General features: G+C 31.3%; 1 protein-coding gene and 1 long non-coding RNA gene across 2 annotated transcripts; one reads left to right on the top strand and one right to left on the bottom strand.

Moving 5' to 3' along the window:
* Positions 1-2,646: 2,646 nt before the first annotated feature.
* On the bottom strand, positions 2,647-6,799 carry LOC143063097 (uncharacterized). The gene is made up of 2 exons (XR_012974938.1): positions 6,701-6,799; positions 2,647-4,969 (listed from the first exon to the last, which is right to left on the bottom strand). It is a non-coding gene; the product is annotated as an uncharacterized LOC143063097 (long non-coding RNA).
* A 1,157-nt stretch (positions 6,800-7,956) lies between these two features.
* LOC143062157 (CD63 antigen-like) lies at positions 7,957-14,591 on the top strand. The gene is made up of 7 exons (XM_076233957.1): positions 7,957-8,101; positions 9,195-9,422; positions 10,174-10,248; positions 11,212-11,322; positions 11,764-11,991; positions 12,655-12,738; positions 14,085-14,591. Exons 1-7 carry the CDS (start codon positions 8,042-8,044, stop codon positions 14,148-14,150), a joined length of 852 nt encoding a protein of 283 aa, XP_076090072.1. The 5' UTR covers positions 7,957-8,041; the 3' UTR covers positions 14,151-14,591.
* Positions 14,592-15,122: the final 531 nt, after the last annotated feature.

Genomic DNA, 15,122 nt, shown 5'->3' with positions numbered 1-15,122 from the left:
ATTGACAATGCCATTGTAAAGAAAGAAAAGGATAAGAGAAACAAGTTCAATTAATGCTACATTGAAATTAAAGCCAGAATGACATAAAAACTATGTACAACTTAGGGTCACTGTTCCCAATGGGAACTCTCAGTTCAATAGTTTCTTAAGACATAGCAACCCTCAAGAAAATCATTATAGGAAACAAAAGTCCTAGAATATCGTGTTTACCGGAGATATATACACGATATACATGGACATGCTATAATATTGCTGTATGGACATGGAAAGTTCAAAAATTTTGCTAAACTGGAATTACCCCTTTATTCGTCATCTTTTGTTGTCATCGGATCTGAATTATCAATTTCTAAATGTAAGTCATAATATGAGACAAAAATTACTATATCTGTGGTATACCTAATTTTAAGTTCGATGGATTAAATGTTCTAAACAAAGCCACTTAAATTTTTATACATATTATCATCTATATAACGGTCCCTGTAAGAAATGGATATTGCTAGCTACTTTTAATACTTTCTTAAAAGCTCATATATGAAGTCTATCTCATACGAATAAACACAAAGGAACAAGTCGACAAGAAAAGGAGAACTGTCGACTCCCACATGTTGAATGACTATTGTTTGTTGAAAAAATAGTCCTCCAAATATACAAAATATATTGCCAGTAAAAGAATTAAGCATCTTGGTTTCAGTCTATACGAATCATTTGTTTGAACTAAAGCGGGGTTTGACAAAGTGTGATTCATCTTTTCCTAAAACAATATATTTGTGTTGACATGTATTTATAGTAACAAACTTAAACGGTACCAGTTTAACTGCCTAGAGGTGCAATGAACCTTAAATGTCTATTCAATGATGCCTAAGTATTTGAAATTCGAAACTCTTACAGAGTCACAGGTCAAAAGTGTTTCACATATAAACATGCTTAAAATGGTTATACATTTCATAAAAAAAGCATTTTCTTTTATGTAAATAACTTATTTCAGGTCCTTTTTAATAAAACTTTTACTGTTAACCTCAAAGACTTTTGCAGTTTTTTATGTTTATAATGAAATGTTTTTATGACGTTCTATTCCTGAGAAATTATTATTTGAATACGAATAATCCATTTTTTTCAGAACACACATATGCACATGTTTTTGTGGCAAAAATCAGATTTGTATTTAAACAGTGATTTTGTAAAAAGTAAATTTCAAATAAGTATATTTCAAAACTTATGCATCAAACCGCAGATATTTCTGTATTTGATGTATAAATTTTCATTCAAGTCGGTCAGAAATTTTGTTAAGACAGTTTTGTTTAAATATTTTTATGTAAAATATTGCGTTGTTTTCGAGGTGTGAAACACTTTTGACCTCTTATTGTAGAAACGTTGACAATCAGATATAACCCATGGGACTCAGACAGGTACAAGCAAGCCTGTGAAACTGGCCCAATCTCTGGTTTACATACCGTCAATCAGTGAGCCAGGATCCAAGGCAAAAGTAAAAATATATTCGGGCAAATAATACGAGCTATGAATAATCAAGGTCTTTTCCGTAATTCAAATGATTTTCTGAAGCATGAAATTTATGAAAGAAAGGCGGAAGACACCAAAGGCATATACAAACTCACGAAGATGACTAACTGATATAAACGGAAAACTTTTAAAGACAAACAACATTACAAAAAACAAAATTTCGAAAGATTGATCAACACGAACCCACCATAAACCGGGGTGAACTAAGGTGTCCTCCTGGAACAGATCCTGTGGCACATGACTGCACATGAGACACCCGCCATGTTGTTCATGTATCGTACTAAACTAAGGGGTGTCATGTATAAGGAAAAGAGGACGAGATTATGGGTACGACAATTGAAACATATTATTTATCAATAGTTATCAAAGGTACCAGGATTATCAAACATCGCTTTAACTGGGAGATCTATCGTCCATTTGCTTGCGCTGCTGGAATGCTGTTACACAAAAATGAAAAGGTAACAATTGGAACGCTATAATCATATCGATTATATTAAAGTTTTGTTCTCAACCAATTATGATGCAGATTTAACTGTATCTTTTGTATATTTCATTTCAAGTTCGACGCGATTGATGCATTCAAAATAGTCGGCAAACTTTGAATTAATTATTGAGACGAGATAATCTTTCAAGTGGAACGTAAAGTTAAAAGATAATCCTAGCTCTTTTTCTAAGTGTAATTATCTCTGTAGGTGGACTGTCAGTCCCCGAGTGCGTCAGTGCGAGTACTGAATGATGATTTATAACATACTCGCTGCATTAAATACCTATTGTTGGCCTTCGGCTGTTGTCTGCTCTATGGTCGGGTTATTGTCTCTTTGACACATTCCCAATTTCCATTCTCAATTTTATTATTTTCTATGTTCTACGTTGACACAATGATAATTATTATACGTTCGATCAATTTAGAGATTTTATTTAGGTTCCATTCTAACTTTTAAAGTTTGTTTTTTTACACCCAATTATAAATTGTTTTAGGCGCATTTGGCGCAACTTTTCGGAATTTTCAGTTATTGATTCTTTGTAATAATATGATTTGGTTTTGAAACTGTTTTGGTTCATGCGCTACTAGCTGGTGAGTCTTATGAAAACGAAAAGAGTGTCTGGCGTAACAAATAATAAGTCTCGTATCTTTTAGACTTTTTGCATATACATGATTTATATACTCTATATTGGATATGTTAAGGCTGAATATAATTGAGAAGAGTTATATTACACAGATGAAATGTTCAGCATCCGTACCTCCAACTCATTGCCACAAATAGCCTCTTTTATTCTGCCCCAGAATTCAATATTTCCTCTTTGATCATCATGATATGGAATGTAAGATCTCCTTTGAACAAGCTCCAACAACACAAGAGGTAAGTCACGTGGTAAGATATCTTCACAGAACACCAGTATTAACGTATTCTCTCCCTTTCGAGAATAAATCCCCTCTGTTTTAGCCATGTTGAACTCAAACATGCAGTAGTATGACTCCAGAAAAGATTTGGTGATTATACATATTGTTTTTCTACTTCTGTGGATAGCGTTAGTTATGTTGACGGTGATTTCTTCTCCAGGAATGAAGTCTCGGTGATGGATGCAAAGTTTTAAATTCTTGTCTGTTTCCAAGTTTTGAATGCAATCTTCATGAACGAACTTCATATCCTCTTCCGCATAAGCAACGAATGCGTCATATACAAAGCCCTCTTCTAACTCTGTCGATTCCGAAGTGTTAAGAGTTTTACTTTTCTTGAGATAATAGTAATAAAGTACTATCCAACGATTTCGATAAACCAGTTTTATTGCAATGATGATACACGTAATTAAGATACCCAGAGATGTGCAAACGATGACGCCCGTTAAAGATAGACATTGTCTTTCTAGTAGTGTTATAATTGTATTTAGGTCATTAAGAACCACAACACTACCATCTTTGAATTGACATTTATATAAATTGTTGTTCACGAAATGGAGGAGGTTTTGTTGCATCCAACTAAGAAAAATAATTGTATCACAGGTACATTGAAGGTTGTTATTTTCCAAATTTAAAGAAAAGTTTTTGTTTTCCATCAATTCTGACAAAATCTCCATGTTTTTATGACTAAATGATTTTATTCTGTTATTGGATAAATCTAACAATTTTAAATCTGTAAGATGTTCAAAGTCAAATGTGATCTCATTAAATTCGTTATTGCTAAGAATCAATTTTTCTAATGATGAGTATTGATGGAAGGTAAATTGTGCCAAACTAGTTATAAGATTGTACGATAGATCTAATTCTTTCACACCAGTCCCGACATTGTTCACATACACGTCATATTCAATTTCTGAAAGAATATTATGGCTTAAATTTAAGCACACAACATTTTCCATTGGATAAGCAAATCGGATGAGAGAGTTATGTGAAAGATCTAAAATTTGAAGAGTACTCGGAATATCATGATTGTATGCATGCTGTTCTGTCTTTGTATGTGACAAATCTATTTTCGCCATGTCACTAGAAATTTCATCGGTTCGCCATTCTATTTTCATTAAAAAATTATAGCTCAAACGCAATTCTCGTATTTGTGTATTGGACAAATACTTAAAAAGAGTTGAAATGAAATGATGGAAGACCTCATCATAATCCGTTACAGTGTTTGACAAAACGAGTGTATCAACAAAACATGTCTTAATGTCGTTCATAAAGGCAAAAAAGCTAATATCGTCAGACAAAAATTGCGTGTTCGATAAATCCAAATATTTGATATTCCTATACTGCAGTGTATTACTTTGGTATCTTTCTATTGGACAAGATGATAAATCGATATACTCTAATTTTTCAAAATTATCAAACGTTGCTTCTCGAAGTTCAGTTATCACACAAATTCCAGTAATAAGTGTTTTCAAACTTGTGATATTTGATGTGAAAATACCGGAGTCTAGTGAATTAACAGGAACGAACACGTCAATTTCAAGCGTTTCCAGTGTCGGTGCGTATAGGTCAAATATATCACTTTCAAGTAAGTTGTCTTCTGCAGGTTTGTGATTAAACTTTATATTTAAGTACTCTAATGATATCAAGGGCATAAACACTGATTCTGGGATGGATAGGAAACTGTATCTGAGTGTATTATTTTGCAGATTGAGTTTCTGTAATCTATGTAATCCAACAAAAGCATCGCTTTCTAACTCGACCAACTGATTAAAGGAAAGGTCCAACTCGGTAAGATTTTGTAACATTTTGAAAGTTCCATTTCTGATTATTTCAATTTCATTAAATTTGAGGTTTACGACATGTACTCCAAGTGGGAAAATGGGAATAGTTGATATGTTTCTCTTTGAACAGTCCAAAATAAATAAAGGGCTAATTTTGCATCCATGACAAAGGTTGTTGAAATCACAAGAGGCATAATCTTTAAGATCTACGAAGTGAAAAACGGTTAATAGTGTGAATAAAACTGTCGTTTTAAAACTGTAGAGAGTCCTAAAAAAAGAAAAATATAAATCTTTAGATAAAATAGACTAATGGTTTAATTTTACTGTCTGCATTTCAATGAAATAATCATCATATTGTTGTTTTGTCGGGACCGTTTGTATATCTTACTTTATGCTGGCGTTTTGTTAATTGCAGGTTGAACTGTAACCAAGACTAATTTACTTTCATCCCATTTTGACTCTGGTAGAAATTGGCTTCATTGGCAATGATACAACATCTCCTTGTTCTTATATTTACTATGTCTTACTTTATGAAATTACAGGCAAGAAATAAAGAAATTACGAAGGACAATCTGGAGTATGTCTTTGTGTATCTATTGGGAAGTTTAAATTTTAGACAATCGGATTATTTTTAATTGTAATATATTTGTGTATCAGATATTTACAGCTAATAAGTCAATTTGATGTAAAAAAAAAAAAAAAAAAAAAAAGAGGAAATATTTTGGCATTAACATATTTTATTCTGTTTTATGATATTGATTACGAGAGAGGCAAAATATACTATAGGGATATTCAAAAGTAGAATAACGAAAATACCGAACGCCAAGGGAAATTTAAAACGGCAAGTCCTTTATAAAATGGCAAAATCAAAAGCTGAAACACATCTACCGAATGGAAAACAACTGTCATATTTCTGACTTGGTACAGACATTTCCTTATTTAGAAAAAGGTAGATTAAATATGGTTTTAAAGCTAGCTAAACCTCTCACTTGTATAACAGTCTCATAGAATTCCATTATATTGACAACAATGTGTGAGCAAAACAAACAAACATAATAGGTAAAAACGTCAAAAATTGGGGTACAGAAGTCAACACTTTAATATAATCTTAATCACTATAAAAACAAATAACTGATTCATAAAAGAAACAGCAAAAGACACAAATTCATAAGTAGAAAACAAACTGGCAATCCTATGGCAAAAAAAACGAAACATGACGAAAACACAAATAACAGTACACAATACATAACACAGAAAATTAAAGACTAAGCAAAACGAACCCCCAAGAAAACTGATTTCAGGTTCTTGTAAGTAAAAATCTGGTGGTAATTCTTATTCATCAGGTCACTTTCGAAGAATACATGATTAGATTGTGGTTACTACAATTGGATGATTTCAACTTATGAAACCAATGATATTGCAAAACAAACCACAGTTACACCGTTTATTTAAAAACATTTAACATGAAAAAATGTGGGACAATCAATATTCAAAATTTCACAAATTTGGACAATCGGGAACAAACCTTACACGATGCCACAATGCAGTACAACGTAGTTTGCAATAAAAACATTTTCGTAGGCAAATCTTTACAAAATTGGAGGCAGGGGTGTACATTTTTCAGCTGTGATCTAAAATTAGTTAATTTGTATTACGTATGTTTGCTGCATTTGTTGTAGTCATTCATACATCATGTACACTGCGTATTTACTCTGAATTAACTACGGAAAACTCCTAACCTCAAAGTTAAACTTAATAACAACCAGATGGTGCATAATAAAAATTGAAGATTTTGAGTCAATTGCAGTCAGTTGTGTCATATGAGTAACAGGTAGAAAGTATGGGGTGGGGAGAGTAAGAGAAGAAAAATAAAAACAGACGTCCGAAAAGACACAATGATCACTAGGCCATCCACTTTGCTAATGGGAGTTATACAATAAACTTAAATAAATAAGATCAGAAGCAATTAAAATAGAAGTTCATACAGAAAAAGTCTTACCCTAAATTTTTCCTCGTAGTCATTGCAATCAATGTAAAAAAATAATATAAACTGGTATTATCAAATGTTTCTCCCTCAAAGGTTAAAAAACGAGTTTAAATCGATTATAAGAATATTCTATCTGTACAATGATTAAATGTGTTTTTGAAACGGGTGAAAACTTCTATTGATAAACATCTATAAGATATCATGAAATTCAAAAGATTTTAAATCCCTATCAATAATAAGTGAAAAGTACATCCATTTGAAAATAGAGAACTATACATAATGGCGTTTTTCAGTTTGATATGAGTTACACACAGAGACCCATATGTATATTCCTTCCTCCGTTTTTTCTTCGTCCTTATGCACGGTTTACAACTGTTACAGTGACCAACGACCTGCAAACCATTGGATTTCAATAGAATTTGCATTGTCTTTTCTTTTAACTAATGTCATTTTTTTTTCAGATATCCTATATTAATTTCATTACTGACACTATTTTTTTATATTTTTTATCATGATGATAGTTTCATTTCATTTAAAAGAAACCCCAAACGATATATATATCTTATACTTGAAATTGTTTTGAATTACGATATCTCTTGAAATGATCGTTTATATTGGTTAAAGTCGAAGTATGTGAACGTCAATAAATTTAAGGATGTGCTTATATAGAATTTAAAATTGATGAGCTAAGTCAGAAGCGCATTGAACTAATAAGCTAAAAATATTGGTTATGAAGCATTTAATATTTGCATCATTAGAGTAAACAGTATGACAGAGGTTTGATATTCCTTGGATTAAGCTATGTATGCTTTCTTTCTAACTTGCCTCGTAGAAGACGCAACACCCTCTTTTAATTGTGTTCATCATAAGCTTTACATGTGTTTTGCTGATACTAGTTTTTTGGGGGCATATTATTTTCCAACTAATGTGTAAGAAAAATGGATAACAGTAATTATGGTAAAAGTTTAAAAAAAAAAAATACATATGTATAGCTTATAAAAATATATTTTACTGTTTGGAATACTCTTTGCCTGTTACTGAATTTACAAACAATTATGTTTTAACTATTTTTTCAGTCATATAGAATTGAAAATAATTATTGTAAAGTTTAAAAGTTGTTAACTTTAGGTAATTATGGAAATAACATACAACGTGAAGAAAGACATAATTACGATTTGTATTGAAATAACAATGTTGTAAGTTTAAATTCTTTCCATTTAACTTCATTTTACCTTCGAGTTTTATTCTAATGTGCATATATAAAGAATAAGAGTCACGAACTGATTGGCAGATTACATTTGTATTACACTGGACATACACGATTTTTAAAAAATATTTCCGAAGAGGAAAAATATGGGATGTTGTGACGGATTGTCAAAATGTTTTCTGATCACATTTGGAATACTTTTCTTGGTAAGCAAAGTGTTTTATTTAATTACATATAATGTTAAACTGTTGTATGAAATAAGGAAAGTTTATACCTTAGGTAAAATCAAACTTGCAACAATCAGTAACATGAAAGGCTTAATATTTTTAGAAGTTTAAGAATTGTAAGGACGTTTTAGATTTTTCAATTGTTAAAGTGATATTTAAAAAAAAAAAATCAAACTTTACAACACTTTTAAAAGCTTTATGATAGAAATAACACAAAAAACACAATCAATGTAGCAATATGGCATTGATCTAAACAAAACACATCTGATTTGTATTCTAAAGAAGCTTGCTGTTCATTGACGTATACTAGAACATAACATCTCCTTTACCAATTTCTTTATAATAATTCCTCATAAAATTGTTAATATCTAAGATAACAATATGGAAAGGAAATATGACAGAATTATTACTTTGCCAAATTTTCCGATGAGGCTATATCAAACTCCGTATGTTCAGATTCAAACATCTTGAAAGTGACACAAAAGGTTGAACCCGTTTTCTATTTTGAATTTTATGATGAATCTGAAAAAAAAATTTCAAATGTATTCCATTGTTATCCATTTTCACTTTCCCTACAGAAAAAAGAGACTCTCTAAAGGAGATAAACAAACACAAAGGCTGACATAGTATTCTTCTCATCCACTCTTAAACTTCATGCTAATAAAACATAATTATTTTCCCTGACTTAGTACAGGCATCCTCAACTGTCGAAAATGGTGGATTGAACCTGGTTTTATAGTGCCAAATCTCTCACTTGTATGACAGCCGATCAAATTCCATTATATTTACAACGATGCGTGAACAAATAGACATAATATGTAAAATTGTGAAAATATGGGTACAGCAGTCATCACTGTGTCACAATCTCAAAATAAACAAATATTCAACAAAGAAGCACACATCACATTTAACAACGACATTCGTTATAGTAAGATGGCGTTCGAAATGTATAGGAATTGTAAAATGCTGATAAACATCAAGTTTTATCCAAATCCCCCCTTTTTTGTTTTAACTTTTGAATCATCAAGTGATATATCAAGTCATATATCATATATCGTTATATATATTTCAGTTATTCGGTGGTGCGTGTTTGGGTGGCGGAATATATGTCCTTGTGGCAAAAAATGATATTCTGATATTGGCTCGTAGCGCAACTGATGGAGCTGTAGACACTATTGATGCACCATCTTTGATAGAAAGGGCCGCCCATGTCTTAATTGCCATAGGTTCATTCATTTTATGCATATCATTTGTTGGATGTTGTGGCGCATGCCTGAAGAGCAAATGTTTACTAAGGACAGTAAGTAAAGAATAAAACATAACGAAATAAACTTACCGAACCTCAGCTGTCACGTTTTTGTCTTTATTTGTCTGAAGATTTCTACAATTATTGACTGAGTTACATAGCTTTCAATTACTAAACTTGTAATAAATGTAGTAAAGTCATTTGGACGCTCAATATCTATATGAGAGAGGCGAATGATACCATAGGGATATTCAAAATAAGTCGGAAACTAACCAAAAATAGCCCTAAAACTATCAATTTTAGACAAATAACAGTTAACAAAACACACCATAGAAAACATAGAAAAATAACGACTGAACAACATAACCCAATGGCACCAAAAATAAAGGGTGAGCGCTTGTGTTCCAGAAGTATAGGCAGATCCTGTTCGGCATGTGGCACCTTTCGTCTTGCTCATGTTAGTTCAAGCCCGTTCATAAATCTAATTTGGAAGGTCACATTCGAAGAGGACAGGGTTGTGATTACGGCAGCTGGAACATATACAGTCAACCAACTCGTAGTGGCACATGAACTGATAACCTTTCGCTTTAAGGAAATTCCTCCGTTCAACATTTTCTAACTTTGTACCTTTAACGCAAAGTAATGTTCTTCATACTCAGGCTATCAAATCTATTTGAGAAAATGAAAATAGAAATCGTTATCAGACAAGACAAAAACACAATAATTTCTACTATTAAATTGAAATGGTTGCCTCTAAATGACGTTTTGATTTTATTGGCAGTTTTCATATTGTTTTAAATTTCAGTACGTAATTATAGTAGGATTGATGATTGTTTTGGAAGTGGCGGCTGCAATACTGGCGGCAGTTTTCATGAATAAGGTACTTTTACATATGTTATGTCTGGTCATACCATGATATGAACGTGTCAAAAATACAAAGTTTTGCCTTTCATACTGTAGAAACTTAGGTACATATAACTTGACTGTCTGTTATCTTTCACGAACAGATTAAGATGCAAAAAGTAAACAAACTTCGTTTGATGAGACTTAATTATGACTGTTTGATAGTGCAAATCGAGAAATAGATTTAAGTATTTGGTAATGGATCGGTGTTATTCGGGCAGCCATAATTGCTGAGTTGTGAATTAACACTAACTAACATCTCTATCAATTTGCAAATAAACTCATCATAGATACCAGGATTAAAATTTTATATTTACGCCAGACGCGCGTTTCGTCTACAAAAGACTCATCAGTGACGCGCGAATAAAAAAATGTTTTAAAGGCCAAATAGAGGACGAAGTTGAAGAGCGTTGAGGATAAAAAATTCCTAAAAGTTTTGCCAAATACAGCTAAGGTAAACAAAGGCAACAGTAGTATACCGATGTTCAAAACTCATAAATCGATAGAAAAACACAAATCCGGGTCACAAACCAAAACCGAGGGAAGCGCATTAAATATTAGAGGAGAATGACGACACAACATTAAAATGTAACAAATACAGAAACGAACTAAGCATTAGGTAATCTATTCCTGAGGTAGAAAAGCCTTAGTTTTTCAAAAATACAAATTTTAATTGTTAACAGTTTAATTTACAATTATGAACATATCAAAGCGGTTGTCTTTGATACATGGCGTTCACTTCTGAACATTTCTGAACATGTCATTGACATTTCAACGTGTAATATATACCAAAAGTAAAACATAATAAAAGAAAGATAATTATGATGGTACAAACTTTGAATACTGAAAGCATACTGCTGGTACATTTAACGATTGATTACCATACTAGTAGTTTGAATGATTGATACTTATTACGATAATGCCTAAATCTATCTGACAGATGGAGACATACGCAAAAGATAATTTACAAACCATGTTGAATGACAACTATATTGGTCCATATGCTACTTCTAATGCTGTCAGCTTAGCATTTGACCTTGCACAAATACTGGTAAGTAGGAATTTGTAATATCAACCGATAATGACATATGAATGGCTCGTCCGGGCTCTCTGTTATTCCGTTGTATTTTATTTTCAGGATGATTATAGAGAAGTAGTTTTTATATGTCAACTTAAAATATGTATTAAACTATATATTCAAAGGCTCCGGAATGCTTTGAAAATATTTATGATTTATTAGTATCTGGAAGATTGCTGCCAAGAGTTTTTCAATATAATTTTATACAAACTTCAAAAAAACTTACTCGACCACCTCGACATGGTAAAACAAAATGCATCGTTTCAAAATTTTCATTTTGATAAAAATTATTATATTTGGTACAAAAAAAAACCCTTTATTTTTGCAATACTTTACGAATTTAACAAATTAGCATGTTGAATGTTTAATTTGAATTGCTGTAACTTCCTTAATATGAATTTCTAATTAATTCAGCTTGATTGTTGTGGAGTGGTCAATCGAACTGAATATGCTTCTATAACCACATGGAATACAACATATGCGTATAATTCCAGCGGTGTTTACATCACAGCAAATGCAACTATACCTCTGACATGTTGTCAGTTTAACAATAAAGATGCTTTCCCTGATGAAATGACAACCTTCATAAATTCTATGGTGAACAACACATGTCCAGTTACTCAAACTGGAGCGCATACTACAGTAAGTTTCATCCCATGGACAGTCCATATGGTTAAATATAGTCAACAGTAGTATACCGCTGTTCTATATTTATAATAACCTTTAATTACAATTCAATTATAATCTTCATAGTTAAAAGATGTGGTACTAACTTTGGTAAATCAAAGTGTTAATCCAACATAAATAATGAAGACAATGTTTCTATGTAATGGTGATAATTTCCCATGATAACGAGGACTATGTTCCCTAGAGAGGAATTAAGTTTTTTTGTTCATTTGTGTGTCTGAATCGCGAAACACTTTATGGATCTTTCAAAACTAAAATTACATTAATCTAATTTTGTGAAACAAGCACCTTACTAAAACTGTTTCAATATTGTCATTCGATGGCATTGATCAGTGCATACCTATCAAAACATGTAAATTCTCCGCCAATAACTCCCGATAATCAATGTTCTCTTTTATCTTTACTAACCTGTGTCTCTTAATTATAGATCACCATGAAATGTTTTCTTTCTGCATTATCTCGATACAGAAAATATTGAAAGTACGTTTTAAAATTACTAGTTAATAGTAGAGCGGGATTTAACTTATATGAACTTGCGCTTATCCTTTTTCCTACATTTATATGTCTAATAAGTATATATCAAAAACATTACATTAATGCACAGATTTATCATTTTAGGGATGTTATGAAGCCCTGAAAGAAGAATTCAGTAAATATTTCAACATAATGGTTGGTATTGCAGCAGGTATGGGTGGTTTACAGGTAAGTGTTTGATAAACGTTTTGTAGGCATGAATGAGATAAGTTATAAACCGAAAAGACAAATTTGGAATTGGAAGCATATTAAAATTGTATTTATTAAAAACAGAAGATATCAGGTCTATCCATTGGTTATAAGATTGTGGTTCAACACTGATTTACAGACTCCAGACTCCAGACTTAGGACTTGCAAATTAGACCATGTGTAGTTTGTTTTCGTATAGTTTGTTTAAGAAATAATTCTATACTGCCATGCTATATGCTTATATTAACATTGGTAGGCATTACATTTGTCAATATCTTTATGCAGAGTGTTAGCGAGGCATAAAATGTTGACAAATATAATGCCTATCCATGTTAAAATAAGCACAGAGTATGGTATGATAGAATCATTTCGATTCTAAAAGGAAAAGTTTGAACTTTTGTATGTCTAAGCGGACTGTAAAAGGCATCCATTTTGAATTGATAAAGCCAAAACGCTTTGTTAAGCAACCGTTTCCCGATAAACAAATGAACAATTACATGTAAACTTACTTTTAAAATGATTTTATTTAATTTCCTAGTGAGCAACACCAACACAAATGTGCATTTTGATTTGCGGCGTTGTTAAAAACACAGCTGTCGTTACAATTGAAAATGTGACGCCAATCACGCGCAGCCCGTTTTTATTGGAATAAGAGCATGGCTTTGTTTTCAAAGCGAGAGAAGAACATCTTATTAGAATGTAATGTAAAATACATTTTTATACTGCAATCAGCTATTTTACTATACAGATAAAGCTATACGTATAAATGTTAGCTTTATACGTCAATGACCTTAACTCACCTATAAGCCCCGCCTACTTACAACGTCACGTCACAACCATGACAACGTGTAGTAACAATGGTCAAACTTTTATGAATTTAAACCTGTTATGTCTTCAAATTGGTAATTTATATACCATGTTTATCAAATGTTATTAATTAAATTCATTTTCTCTTTCTATTTCAATGCTTACCGCCTAGATTACCAAAAGTTTATGGAAATACCCCAAAATGGTACCCCCAAGGGGGAAATTCCAAACACTTTTTTTAATAATATTTGTTTCATATTTTTATTATTTAAGTATTTTTTTATCGATTTCAGTATAAAAACAATATACGTATAGTATCTTGAAATATGAAATTTATTTGTATTCGGCACGAAACGGGAAAATGCTCGGTAGAACCTCGCATTTTCCCGTTTCTAAGACTCATACAAATAAATTTCATATTTCAAGACACTATACGTATATTGTCTAAATATTTCCTGTTATTATTTTATGTTTTACGTAATAATACTAAATGTTCATTCTTTTTTTTTTTTTTACAGATAATTGGATTTATCTCAGCATGTTGTCTTATGAAAGAGGACAGAAAGACTAAAGATATTATCTAAATGTACCAATACACAGAATTTGGCTCTAAATCTTTAACTTGTATTTTGTTTACATTTCAACTTTTATATATATTTATATTGTTTTTCCTGGAGCAAAACAAAAATCATGTATATTAATGGACAACTATTTGATTGGTAATGGAACGAATTCTTGTAGTTTTTCATAGTGTATGCAGAATGTGGACGGACCGAATTTAAAAAGTAAAACAAACTTGTTGACGTACTCCAGTGAGCAATTTTCCATAATTCGTATATATCATTCTTACATACTGTTTCTGTTTATTACAATGATATCAATCAAAACATTATTTACGCAAATTTTATACTTTTATCAATTATTAGTTATCAATCAACATACTATTATATAATAAATTATTTTTTGAAAAAAAAAAAAAGAGATGATAAAGAAACATGTATACGTATAATGTATTTTACAAACCTGTTATCATATATGAAAAATTAAAATTATTTAATATAGATAATTCTGTTTTAAGGATATATGAAGAGATGCATAACAACTAACCTAATAATGTTGAACTAGTTCTTTGTCCGGTTGGCTTTATTTGGGGTTTTATCGGCATTTCAATATTTTCATAACATTTTGAGGATTTTCCTGATTTGTTTTTATCTATGTTCTTCACGACCATTTTTTGTTTTAAATCCTTCAGTTTAAGTCGTTTATTTTTGCTTTGTTGTCATGTTTGTTGGCGTTTGTTTTTATTTCACTTCGGTGTTCCTGTTGTTCCTTTGTTTTTCTCTTATAGTTGATGTATTTCCCTCGATTTTGGCTTGTAACCAGGATTTTTTTTCCAAATCGATTTATGACTTTTGAACACTGGTATACTACTGAGTATGTTGTCTTTATTTCTTGCTTGGATCTTTCATAATATCTGACCTGTTGTTAATCCTATTCTGATATATCAAATGACAAAAATTTACCAAGTACGAATAATTAATTGTATTGTTTATTTT

The sequence above is a fragment of the Mytilus galloprovincialis genome, chromosome 2, assembly GCF_965363235.1.
Source record: "Mytilus galloprovincialis chromosome 2, xbMytGall1.hap1.1, whole genome shotgun sequence".
Classification (NCBI taxonomy): domain Eukaryota; kingdom Metazoa; phylum Mollusca; class Bivalvia; order Mytilida; family Mytilidae; genus Mytilus; species Mytilus galloprovincialis.
Note: the sequence above shows the minus strand (reverse complement) of the source record. Positions and strands in the feature narration are given on the sequence as shown.